The 14314-nt window shown below is 34.4% G+C and overlaps 2 protein-coding genes across 5 annotated transcripts; both read right to left on the bottom strand.

Annotated features, from left to right (window-relative positions):
- Positions 1–882: 882 nt before the first annotated feature.
- LOC112518548 (probable glycerol-3-phosphate acyltransferase 3) lies at positions 883–2613 on the bottom strand. Its single transcript, XM_025126281.1, has 2 exons — positions 1903–2613; positions 883–1785 (listed from the first exon to the last, which is right to left on the bottom strand). Exons 1-2 carry the CDS (start codon positions 2608–2610, stop codon positions 883–885), a joined length of 1611 nt encoding a protein of 536 aa, XP_024982049.1. The 5' UTR covers positions 2611–2613.
- Positions 2614–8819: 6206 nt separating this feature from the next.
- Positions 8820–12098, bottom strand: LOC112518403. 4 transcript variants are annotated; one of them, XM_025126083.1, is made up of 7 exons: positions 11628–12098; positions 10512–10965; positions 10329–10334; positions 9814–10112; positions 9428–9608; positions 9245–9339; positions 8820–9044 (listed from the first exon to the last, which is right to left on the bottom strand). In XM_025126083.1, exons 1-7 carry the CDS (start codon positions 11985–11987, stop codon positions 9003–9005), a joined length of 1437 nt encoding a protein of 478 aa, XP_024981851.1. In that variant the 5' UTR covers positions 11988–12098; the 3' UTR covers positions 8820–9002. The 4 variants fall into 4 exon arrangements, with proteins under 4 accessions (XP_024981851.1, XP_024981852.1, XP_024981849.1 ...); XM_025126084.1 differs by having other exon boundaries at positions 9245–9327; XM_025126081.1 differs by having other exon boundaries at positions 9245–9608.
- Positions 12099–14314: the final 2216 nt, after the last annotated feature.

Below are 14314 nucleotides of genomic sequence, written 5' to 3'. Positions count from 1 at the left end.
TACATATAAACATATATACAACATTTATACATCATATAATACATGTATCTTCAACAATATATACATATAGATCCAATCGTTGTTAGCAATTAACACACATATCTACACATCGTGTATACATATGTATATAACACGGGGCGACACACACACACACATATATATATACACATCGTATATACATATGTAGATCAAATCGTTGTTAGCAACTAACACACATATATACACATCATGTATACATATATATAACACGAGTCGACACATAAATATATCAAGCATACCCGACTAACAGAAAAACAATAGACATGTTACTACATCACAGAGCCCACCGGCCAGCAATGCCTTTAGTTCTGCGAGACAACCAAGCGAAGGAAGCAAGCTGGATATCAAACAACAAATCTTCAGCATTGATATACTCGATATACAAAATTTAAAATATCCTAAATAATAATATCCATGCCCTTAGTAGACTTGATAATCGAATAAATTCATTTGTAATAAGCTTGTGATTGTAATGTAGGTATAGGATTTAAACAATATTTATTAATTATATTTTTTTAATTTTGTTATAAAAATAGATTTGATTGGCTATAAAATTGTCTTTTTAACAGAATTTAATTTGTAATAAATTTAAATATTAAAAATACATTAATTAACATGTATTAATTCACCATCCAATAAAAAACAATATGTTTCGATTTTTATTATCAATCCTGTAAAAAATCCAAATAAAAAAAAATATTAACGAGCATATAAACATATATATACAACTAGCGCTTTTAAAGAACAACCAATACAAATTAATTGGTGCATGGTGTACACTACATATACATATATATATATATATATATATATATATTCCATCAATCTTTCATCACCGGCCGATCATCTTTTGTTACATGCAGAATTCACAATCCCTTCGTTTCCGGCCAACACCAGATACTTATCTTTTCTCGTTAAGCTCGTGCATTCAAACTCCACTGTCTTCCCAATCTCGTTTTGCACATAATTTGCAACATCGAAACTTGCAGACTTCCCATCACCATATGATGTTGATGATGAAACACCACTCACCATCTCCAGAAATCGAACTCTATAAACTGGGTTTGGATTCATCATAAACAAAAACGGATCTAAGCATTTCAATCCACCGGCTGTTGTCCCATAAAACATGCTAACGTGAGTATCCAAAGCCACTGGAACGATACGATCACTCAGCTCTGCAAATAAAGGGCTGAATCTCAACAGATATGGCTCCCTACAAGTTGTACCTTCTGGACAGACGACCAGGTCTCCTTGCTTTAACATCTTATCCATCGTTTTAGCATCCTGCTCTCTATCTCTTGTCAATCTAACGGTTCTAATTGGTGATATGATTTCGGACATTCGGCTCAGACTGTATGTGACTGCAGCAAAGGGTTTCTTGAGGCCAAAAGAGAGGTATAATGGATCGAGTAATGTTCGATGGTTACATACATACAGAAGGCCCTTGTGTTGTTTATGATCATTAATGGAGTTTTTAGTCGAGTTATTGTTGGAGAGCCTGAGTTGCATACCGGTGAAGGATAGGATCGGGGTCAATGCACCATAGGGTAAGAAGATTGCAATGATGGCTCGGAAAATGGTTAGAACCATCGCGAATGGGAACCACATGAACATGACTAGCATACTTAGTGGCTCGGGTCTAAAGGCTAATCTTCCATCATGAAAGATTAGAGGTTTTGGATATCTTCCTCTTGGGAGAGCTTGATATGCCATCTTTTCTCCATCGCTAGTTAAATAAACTTCCTGTGAAAACATAAACAAATCATTCAACTTCCAATATATATATATATATATATATATATACATATGCATATCATATATGTCCAGATGAGGTTATCAAGGGTGTTTATAAGTAATCACCTTGCTACAGGAGATCCAATCGTGCTTAATGGACCTGTTCGAGAAGCAAACCTTGGGTTCTTCTTCATCTAATACATCATTTAAACGATGTTTAATGTGGTTTTTGTTTTGTTTCATGAGACCCACAAAATACCCACCATAAACAATGAGATCTCTTCCAAAAACAAAATCAATCTCCAAATAATCTTTCAAGAAACCTTCAACCATGACTTGTGGCAACTTGCTAACACCAACTTTCTTTCCTCCTCTTCTCAACACATTGAAACCCTCCAACCCAACATCTTCCAAGAAAAACTTCGGCAAAACGGAGCTTCCAACTCGAAAGCTATCTTTCTTTATGCCAAAAAAGCAAACCATGACCATAATCTTGAGAGACAACTCGTCACTAACCAAACAAAGAAGTGGGTATAGAGTGAAGAGCACAAAAGCCCTAATTAGGCTCCCGGCTTCGAACGCAACCAACATAAAATACGGAAACACAGACGAAGATCTCAAGAGGGTTCCTTCGACATCGAAGATCAACGTCTTTTGTGAAAGATCGGATTGATCAGCGAGTGAAAATGGAGTTTGTGGTTTGAAATGAGATGCATGGGTGTTGCTAAGGGTTCTCTTGAGAGCTTTCGTATGGTTTTTATGGAGTCTGAGAAGAAGACGAGAGATGAAGAGAACAAGCTTGAGAGTACTGTAAGGTAAAGCCTTGAAAACCATATTTGTGATGGAGGCTATGGAGGAAAATGGAGGTATATTTATGGTGGTGGAGTTGATAAAAAGGGCTTGCATCTCCCATATTTAACGAATTTGACACTCTCCCTCATAAATATAAGAGCATGAGCTGGAAACTGGAATGCAATGGTTGACATCTAGAATTAGTATTTGGCAACAAGAAAATTAAATATATGGACCAGGTCAGGTCTAACTTAATCGCCAATTTTCTCTCTTAATTATATATGTAACCTTTTCAGATCTTCTTCATCATCACCCTAAGAAAAAACACTTAGGGGCCGTTTACCAAATGCTTACTTGGGTAAGCGTTTACCAAGTTACATTACCTTACCGGATGAATATGACAAGAACCAAGAATCTTACCCGGTAAAAGCTAGGCAAGGACCGAGAGTTTTACCCGGCAAGTGAGGGCAATGACTCTTACCGTGATCAGCTCTTACAGGGTAAATTGTTACATATATATATATATATAAATTAATAAAAAAATCGAGGTAAGAATCAATGTTATTATACAAGAACTCAAATCATGTTTGATGACTTGTAAGTGTTACACTTTTTCTTATAAGAACCATCTATATGGTAGTGACTTATAAGACCTTTACTTCTTTACCTATATGAACCTTACATCGAGGATGCACTTGCCTTTCAGACCCTATGTCATCACAACAAAATCTTGACTTTGCGTACAGGATGTCAGATATATTTTAATATATTAGAAGGATACTAGCGCAATGTAGCGAAATACATATTGATTTTAATATTTCATTTTATTCTTTATTTCAGTCGATGTTATAATATGGTCTTATGTGATTTTGAAAAAGCGATAATGTTTTTATTTTTTAATAAAATATAAATTTGAAGATATCATAAAATTTTGACAAAAATATCTCGATATTAGCATCAAATTAACTATTTAAAATCCTCATTTTTTGTGTAATTTTTAATTCAAATTTTTTATTGTAATTTAATTTAGGTTCAATAATGAAATAATTTATCTTTGGTTTAATAATATAATTTTCTTATAATGATAATAATTAATTATTTTGTTAAAATTTGATAGTTATCCTAATTATATTTTAAATTTATTACATTTTAAAATGAGATGTTTATCCTCTATTTGATTATATTTATCTGCAGTTAGTTACACGAATTCAAATATGAAGCTTTAATAAGTTGTACTTGTGCATAATTTACTTGTAATCTTGAATTTTAAGTAATATGCATCAATATACAGTATTTCATGCATAAAAAATAGTTTTTAAGAGTTTTTGTCAAATGCTTTATAATATAGTATAGATTAACTGAAGGGTCCTTTTATTTTTTTTGGATAAATCTTCCTCCCACGACCCTACTTTTAGGCGCCGTTTTTATTTGTTTTGAATTTATTATAACTTAGTAATTATACAATGGTATCGATTGAAATTCAGATGTACACCAAGTAATTATACGATGATATCGATTGAATTATGTGATATATCATATGATCTTTTTCATCTACGGCTACAATTTAGAATATCGATTAACATATATTTATTTCATAATGTGTTTGTTTCACAATGTGAATCGTTTTAACTTGTTTGTGAAACAAAAAAGTCACACATAAAAAGTTTCACATTGTAAACCATATACATATGAAGCAAGCAAACACATTGTAAAGCAAATAATGTTCAGAAAAAATTGAGTATTAAGACACGTTTTTAATGAAGCAGTAGCATAGGACAAGGTATACCGTTGCATAGGTCTGTCTGCCTTGATAAGAAAGTAGCAACTAAGAAAACGACGTCGCGATGTACCACCGTGTTTTGGTGATGTCATTTAATGATTATGGAATATTTTTGAAAAAGTAAAGTAGTAATTAATTCATTTAAATGATTGAAATTGGCGCGTTTGACTTTTCATAGCAATAACTTGCAAGAGAAATATACGTTTTATCGTATGGAAATTAATTAAAATGAGTTTCAAATTAATAAAATGATTAATTTAGACGTTATTAATTGGACCAACATAACATTAATAGTGGTTACGCTTTTCAGTTACTTATCAATGTTTCCTTAAAAGGGAAGATCAGATAAAAAGAACATTAAAATAACAAAACATAACAACAGTTGAATCACATGTGATTTTGCATCGAAATCCTGTTAATGCATGGGTGTACGGATGACTTGGCCCGCGATATAAGTCGCAGATAATCACGTGTAATTTTTACACATAAGTCGTAGATGATCTTAATTCATAAACTCGATTTTGACGTAAATCAAAAGCTTATAAACACAAAAAGGTGGTAAGGTCCTCTATATTAAGGCCAAAAATGAATGCTCATCTAAAAGGTCGACTTACTAGAATTAAATTAACAATAATTGGGCGGTTATAAAATGAACGAAGCCTTCTGAAATGTGAAGACTTAGAAATTTCAGATTGCATATGACTTTCTGAACTAAACTTAAACGTAGCATTTTCAAAAAAGTGTGGCTTTTTGAAAATTGCTTTTGAATAACATTTAATGCATATCGTTTAGGTTATGTGAGCACTGTCAAGGAAGCTGCCCCTAGGACCCCTGCAGGGGCCTCCTTCAACCTTCGTCATATGGTGACCCCTTATTCTAGGAAACTTATATATGTGTGCATTTTGCATATTTGAACCAATATTATCGCTTAACTACAAACTCGATCATTATCTAACTGCATAAAATGACATGATATTCACTAAAATCATCACCATAAAACCACTATACATCAATATTTCTATTATCATCCCTTGAACCTTTTAATTTCAACATATATTTCTCGTAAGTGTGAAACTATTTTTTAAAAACAAAAAGATATGTGTCAAGCAACCCTCTCCCAAGTAGAGATTGACGGCAACAGCGTCGGGGATCCTCATCCCCGTCCTTGATCCCCATCACTGCCCATATCCACTTTGGGTGTAACATCTCAGACTAACCGTACAAGATATTCACTGCTAAATGAAAAACTTTTACCTATGGATTTTTCTCTGAGAAATTTGTCGCTAAAAGCATGTTTCTTCACAAAACCGTCACAGAAATTGATGGGTAGTTCAAATCAATGACATATTACCCAAAGGTTCTCTGAGTGATCCATTGGTATTGTCTCAAAAAACATGGGATTATGCCGAACCATTGGTATTTTCTGAAAAATCCATCAGTAATCACCGACGGAAATTTCCCCAGGTCATTGTTATGGGTAAAAATCATTTGTTTTGTAGTGATTGTTTGTTTTGTCCATGCATGTACTTACGTTTTTAAAACATATCTGATAGAGGAGGTATCTAGTCATGTATAAGACAATTTTTGTTCTCATCCCAACCGATGTGGGGAATATGATTGCATCCCTCTCCCTTGTAGATCAAATATTATTATCTTTTTTTTTTCCATAAATATATTAGTTGATAAAATGTTTAATACTTAAAAGTTAAAACCATTAATTTTTATTATATATAGTCGGAGGTTCAAACAAAAACACTTTCATTTTATGAAAAATGTAAAATACCTTCATCACATGTGGAAATACACGTGTGTAGACCTGGTGGTGTGTGGGCGGATTACCGACAACATATGACACCTCCGTATCACATGTGGTTGACTATAGTAAAAGAGTGTTTTCACAATTTCGTAAAACAAAGGTGTTTTCGTTTAAACCCTATATATATCGGATTCTAGGATGAGGGTTCCAGTTTCAAATTGAGGATTCCCCGTATAGCCGTCCTAGTCCCTATTCCCGATCAAACCAGATACAAGTATCGTGTTATACGTGGAAAAGCGGTTTCATTTTTGCCATCTATGCTCCCAAGTTTACTCAAACATAAGAATGTAATAGATATTAAGTTTGAATTTTCTTTCATAATTAATGTTGTCATCCACTTGTTTCTGCAAGATTAAGGTACGTAGTAAGGTATGAACCACATGATTCAGAAGCCTTCAAATATTTATTGCGAACAACTCGTTTATGAAGACCTAATTAAAGAGAAATCTTCAAACTCAAACTTGAACTATATACCTAAACGTATCAATCTAAATGGTTGAGAAGAGTTCAAACTCCTTTTCAATTGATCTTATATGTCATGTTATGTATTTTTAACAGGGTCGGGTCGTTCAAATCTCGTCGAACAAGAAAGGAAGAAACGAATAACAAGAAAGAGGAAGATTAACTACACTCGTTTATAAAAATTCACGACTAGGAAAACAAAGATGAATAGGGGTCGTTAGAGTTCAATCATTAAATTAGAGAGCTAAGCCATGATTGCAGATTTCCAACGGTATTTGGAAATCAACATATTTGAATTGCCAACGTGTGGTTCCAAGTTCCAACGTGTTACAGAAACGGAAACTTTGTGATTCCCGATGTAATTTCCCAATGTGTGGTTCCAAGTTCCAACCGTCTTTTCTTTTATTTACTCGTTCTACTTCTCCTTCTAATTGCCGACGTCCATGTTCTTTCTGTGCTGCTTCTTCCCCCTTCTTTCTGAACAAATCAATGCTTTCATTTTACTTTTTTATAATTATATCTAATTGACTTTTTAATATGAAAATGCAAGCGTTTAGTTGACTATAATTTAAATAAAATATGTTTCTTTGGTTCACTAAATTTAATCAGGTGGTGACATGGTAGCGGTGATGGTGATGGCAATGGCAGATGATGATCGTGATAAAATGAAATAGATTAGAGTAAATATAAAAGCATAATAATCTTTTTTTAAAGATTAAATGAAATGGGGTTTGAGTTACTTACGAAAACCCAAGGAATCTAAATTTATATCACATATGGAATTGAAATTAGACACTAAAACTCGTAGAATGAACTAAACACATGAAATTTGAACAAATAGAATTTGATCATTCCAATTACTTTGGATTTAATCTAACCAAAATGCCACCTTACTTTCTTGATGCCTTCCATTTTAACCCTTTGAATTTAGGGGTTGTTTGTTTACCTCTTAATAGTTTCATTAAGAGGCAACATTTGAATCATTAAGAAGTAAATCTTGTTTGGCAAAAAAAAAATTTGCCTCTTAATGGTTTTAAAACCCTTTGAATGATTTTGTATCATGAATTTCCCTTAACCATTAAGCGCCCTGATTTCATTGTAAACAATTACCAAATAATTATATTTTATTTTACACTATATCATAAAAGTCTCTTAATCATTCTACACCAAACCATTCAACAACTTCTAAATAACCCCTTAAACCAACACTAGTAATCAAACTAGATAAATACTTTTCAAACCATTACCATACCACAACCATTCTTTTCAATCCAAAAGCAAAAATCATTAAAATATCAAACACTCCCTCTCCAGTCTCCACCAATTACGTGAATACACTTCAACAAAGACAAAATAAAAATACCAACTAAATAAAACAATTATGCATCCTTACGTGATTGGTAGGACATAACATTTTTCGCACCGACAGCAGTTTGGTCTTCACATGGGAGGGTTAAGGAGCGTTTACCAAATGCTTACCAGTAACAAACGAGGTTCTTACCCGGTGAGGGAGAAGACTCTTGCACCTTTTTGTTAGCAACTTGGGGGGTGTTTGGGATTGCTTATAAAAACAACTTATTGATTTATTCCGGTGTGGCACCGGTAATAAGCACTTTTGAGTGTTTGGATAAACAACTTACACCGGTACCAAACCGATAATAAGGAGTTTTTGAAAAAGTTAAACCCTTCTGATTTATAATAAGTTGATAAGTACTTTTATAGAAAAACAATAATTGTTTCAAATAAGCAAATTCCAAACACCCCTTTAATGAACTTAATGGGACTAAGAACTTATTCGGTCAACAATATATGACTATTTGATAGTGGTTTAAATCTATATAAAGTGGATTATCCAGTAAGCTTCTAGAGAGAGCTTTATGTAGAAAACCAAGTTTTTTCAAAACCTGTCCCTCCCAATTAAAAAGCACACTCCTATCTATGATTAAACCTTCCCAACCTATACAAACAACTTTATTCATGTAGGACTTAAATAAAAACCAACCAACCAGCCCCTTACCTAGTTAGCACTTACAAACAATCCATTTTGATGACCAAGAATGTTACCAAACAAGATAAGTAACGATGACAACTCTTTTCGATAAGCATTTGATAAACGGCCACTAAGATGCTTCTTTGCAAATCAAATTTATGCCCAATAACCAACATTAGTATTTTAGTACCTTAAAGATACTATCAAGAAGCATCAAATTAATATTCACCAAATTGGAAGATTTAACTCCAAATCTAAAATCTAAAGGCAAAACAAAGTCATGTTCCATCGATTTCAACAACAATCACGTCCTAAAACAAGGAGAACAGAAAAAAAAAAGTAGCAACAAGTTCATAAATAACCAAAGAAAAGCTAGATTGTGATACTTACCTAGACTCTGCCTTCCCAATCCCAACCTGCAATGGCCCCTGAAAATTTGCAAGTCAAAATTTAACTAAGCCACTGAAAGATGATTTTTTTTTCTAAGTTCTGAATCGCTCAAGGACCCATAATTGGTGAAACATATACCATGCACCATGGTACATGAATAAATGCTTGTTCGACCAAGAGATACAAATGAAGTAATATTTACACATGCTAGCTATGATCAAAGAGTAAGACGACTCACCAGATTTCCTAATATATATGATCTAATATCGATTATATGTCTCCCCATAATCCTCGTGCCTTTGGCGTTGAAACTCGTCATAACTGTTGTTGGACCTCAAAGAAGAATAGTTGTCAAGTTCTGGATACCTTACTCTTGACTCCATTGGCATATTGTTAGTATACGGATTTCCGGAAGTATTACCATACTCATAATAATTGTTATTATGCTTATAACCAACAAACTCTGAAGTAGGCATTTGCTGACAGGCTTGTTGCCGCCTTCTTTGGACGTCGAGTTGAAGAAACTCTTCCCACTGCTTTGCATGCATTTCGCGCAACATAGCCAACCTCTTCGTGTAACTTTCCCTAATTTCCTTAACAGCCTGTTACACACAGGGAAAAAGTTATCACCCATTTTCCCCTTTCGAAGAATGTACAGGAGAGGGAGAAAGTGTAATACCTTAAAAGGCAAGGGGAATACGAGATTTAGTTTTGAAGGATCATTCGAATGTTTGTAGTCCAATAAATAGCAGGAATAAACAAAAACACATCAAGTACAAAAAATGAGAATCTACGAGAATGGCATACCTCACGATGCCTGTAATTTTCTTCATCTTCTTCCTTATCTCGAATTTTTGCAATATCCATTGCATCGCTCTTATACTCCAGCTCTAGTTCCTCCAAAGTCTGAGAGAAGGTAGAATAGCCTCCCTTATGGGTAGACTGCAAATCAGGTCCACGTTTGTCTGCATCGCGTCTTTCATTTCGGTGCACAGCCCTATTCTGGCTGTGATTATCATTTAAGCTACATGAACCACCAGTGTATGGTGGGCGAGCAGGAGATTTCGAATGTGTTGATCTGCTCCGGCCTCCATCATTCCCATAAGCTTCATCAAATGAAGAGCGTATTAAACACTTTGATTCAAGATGCCAGACAACGAACACATCGTTAACTACACAGACTAACTTAAACTCTCATAGAGAACCCATCGGTAGCAAAGGAGTCTAGGATATGCTTTCATGAAGACAATCGGGTTCAATTCAGACCCACCCAGAAATTTACTTCAGAATCCAACACATAATTCTTGAACATATGAACTTACCTCTGACTGCAAATAAAAGAACAAGCAAGAAGCAAAGTTATTATGTAATTTGAGGCCATAAATAGAATTTTCACTAATGAAGAACTAAGAACTACAGAAGGATCAAAAGGGAGTATGCATAAGCTAAAAGCATGATTTTGCATCTATACACAGGCGGCACATCTAACCCTATGTTATTCCTACCTTGTGGGGATCCCTTTGGGTACTTCTGAAATTCCTCACGCACATGCTCTTCAGTGATCTTGTCTTGTCTGCCAGACCTCTGGTTATAGCGTGAAGGATTTCTTGGACTAGGGATGGACTTCTGAGAATCAGAGCGTCCCATTCTGGAGGCAACAGGACTTCTCCCTTTTGGTAAACTGGACTTGTCCGCATTGGCATTGGAAATGGATTCACCTTTTTTGTCACCCTCATTCTTAATTCTGTGAACAGCATCCACACCCTTGGACAATATCTGTCCGTCCTTGCCACTAACAATTATAAATTTCTCCTCCATTCTAATTTTGCACCCAACATCCTTCTCAATGTTCCTAATAACCCTGTCACTGAAAAGTGCTTTTACTTGAGGATCTCTTGCAGGAACCCTTTCAAATAATTCTTGAGACTTCCGACTAGCCCCAAGAGTAGACGGACAACCCTATGATAACCAAATGGTACATTGAACACCAAAAATGAATTCTCATGTAAATTAGTTTTTTAGAACCCAAAAGCACACAAAAGAAAATTTGAAATAACTAGAACCAAATGTTATTTTGAAAAAGAATATCACAGAATAACACTCTTCAAGCATTAAGAAGTTATTGATGACACATTTAATAATAATTGTGCTACCAATGGTATTTCCTAACAGCCTTCTAGCATTGCAAGATCATCATAACTGTATGTGAAAGCAATACATGAGATGCATCATTGGAATTGTTTAGCAATGCTATCTCACAAAAGCATAGCCAATGTCATAGTGTTCTGCCACCCTTAAATTGTAAATGTGAATATGAAAGAAGTGGACCAGACACATCTGATGACTTACTATTACCATAGAGGTGGAAGTACTTCAAGATTTATTACCCTATATGGACGCTTATATCCCATAAGTTTCAAGAAATGGTTTCTTGATACTTATGCTTGGATGTCTCCCTCTTCCTGAACTTTTTGTTATAACTGAAATGGAAGGCCCACACATTTAGAGAAAGTGCAATGCCAGTAACAACTCAAGCCAGGCCCTGCCTTATGTATGTGACAACAACTTTCAGCAACCGATCAGACAAACTGAAACCTATTTAAGATAATGGCATTAAATACCTGGGTAAAGTGACTGGATTCTCCACATATTTTACAAACCATTTCTTCTTCCTTTCTTTTCTTCCAGTTCCTTTCAGTAGCTTTAGATTTTGCCTCCCAAACCTTAGCTTCACGACTAGTAAAGTCAGTGGGGACGGCATTAGGATCTAGGGGTTCCTCTTCTTCATCTGAACCAGCATGGGACCTTTTGCTTGTTTTTGCGGTTTCAGGCACACCAGTGGTAGTAGATCTTGGGGGACCAGTGTATTCCTTGTAGAGTTCGCTAAAATCATCATCAATGTCTGAATCTGCTCTATTAGCCATTCTTATGGTTGTTAAACAATATATAATCCCTGATCTGGAAGCATGCCATTGATACATAATAAGTAATCATCATCACAAAGAAAGAATAGAAAACCAAATTAAAAAGATTAATGGAAACCAAATGATATTACAAGGGTAAAGGGATTGTGGCATGTGATATACTGATAAGCTAGAGTGCTAGAAATTAAATTATACTTCAATCCAAGCGCAATGCTAAAGATGAACGACGTGCAACAATACATAATGCATTGCTTGCAATATCATAAAATCACCCTTCACCTAACAAATGCTGCCTACCTTACAGATAAGTTATTTCAAATTCGATTATTGAGATAAATTTTGATATTCCTAAATTTGCCCAAAATTCTTTACGACTGGATAAAATATCAGTTTGTTAACTTGTATATCATCATGTGCAAAATTGTTACAAAGATACTTGCAAATAAGTTAATTTAAATTAATAAAGCAATATCTTTTGGGAATGGACAAAGTTTGACTGAAGCAAAACATTTACAACTAACTAGTCAGCTACCCCTAATCTACAGACAGGGGCCACAGAATATATATTGACACATAGTTGAAGAACACACAACAATGAACAACCTACTGATAATTCCAACTCAGATGATAGATTGTCTGAAATCTGAATGATCCATATTTCTTTAACAACGATCAGTATAACAACTTGCATCAAGAGATCATATGAATTAAGCAAAAGCCTGACTGACAAGTGGAGCACTTGCAAGAAAAGAAGTTGATTCTAGACATGCGCAGACCTATCATCCTAACCCATTATTTTCTTTTGTTTTCTCATACAGCAACATTGTTGCTCAAGACAGTGAAAAGAACTGCCAAAGGATAATGATGAACAATGTTCAAACTTAACAATATTGATCCCCAGAAAAAAAAAATCATTTTAACCATCAGTTAGCAACATGCCATTAAAAAACTAACATAGACACCAGTAATGTCATATGCTAACTCCACACTCCCTCCAATCCAAAAAAGTGATACGCTTTTTTACATTTGACACCAAACAGTTGACGTTTCAATTCAAAAAACTGTTGAAGATTCTTGTAAAATTTAAAGCTAAGCAAATCATAGTTACAACAATATAGAACGAACAAATGTTAGGTATCCATTTGTGATATGGACCAAAAATCCATATGCATTTTTTTGGAGAAAACTAGTATACAAAACAAAAGGTCTAGAAAAACAATGCTATAATGTTATCATCCCAGTCATTGTGATATTATGAGTGAAGAAATTTAGCCTTAATGACTATCATCGCCAAAGTTTCATGAGCCATAATTCAGTTTCACATACAAATATACAATAGCAAGCATTCAAAGTATATACGAATTACGAGAGTTTAGGTTTAAACGAAGAAAACAGATTCGCGCACATAAGATCCCTAGAATATCCAAATCTGTAAGCATAAATCAACATAAGATGAGATGGAATACAGAGTAGTAATATCCATCTATAAATAAAAAGAAACGATAATTCCGGTGATGTTACTAGGAGGATCACTCACCGGGGACAGCAACGGAGAGCAGAGGCAGGAGAAGCATTTAGGGCTCGCTGTCACTGCAAACTGGATGTTTATTTGATGAGTAAATTACGTTTTTAGTCCCTGTGGTTTGTTAAAATTGTTATTTTTGTCCTTATGATTAGGGGTGTTCATAAAATCTGTCGTACTAGCAAACCAGACCGTTTTTTGTGGTTTGAGCTTTAGAGATTCAGTCCGGCTTGAAAAATAACCAAGCCTTCAGTTCGGTCAGGTCTATGGTTTGAACATTTTTTGGAACGGTTTGGACCGAACCGACTACCAAAAATTCATATATTAATTATATTTAGATTTATGTTATAAACTCAACTTTATGTCACAATTAAAACAAGGTTGGTCCAAGACATATTGTTTTTAGTTTTTATTTCTCAATTGACCATGTCATCGAAATTGGTAAAATTCTGTACTTTGTTAAAAATCAAATCCAAAATTTTTGAATCTTTATTTGACTTGCCCAATGTTTGTCTAAAATTCCAAATATTATTAGTGGGTTTTTTTTAAACTTTTTTCAACTTACACGTATATTTTTTTAGTTACAAAGATAGACGTATCGTTTATAATTTGGTAGCCAACTTTTTAATAACGTTATATTGATAGAATTTATATGTTTTTTAAATTTAACGCCCATAAGAGGCCTAAACCGTCAAAATCGTTAGACCAGATCGTCTTTTTCTGGTCTTATTTGAACAGTTTGGTTACTTGTTGTCAAATCACTCGTTTTGGAAATTTCTTAAATCGTTGTTGTTGTTTGGTTTGTGGTTTGGGAGAGTTAAACCGTCCAAACCGGACCGCAAACACCCCTACTTATGATTTA

Source organism: Cynara cardunculus (assembly GCF_001531365.2).
Source record: "Cynara cardunculus var. scolymus isolate 2C chromosome LG 9, CcrdV1, whole genome shotgun sequence".
NCBI lineage: Eukaryota > Viridiplantae > Streptophyta > Magnoliopsida > Asterales > Asteraceae > Cynara > Cynara cardunculus.
The sequence above is the reverse complement of the archived record's forward strand: the minus strand, read 5'-3'. Positions and strand labels throughout refer to the sequence as shown.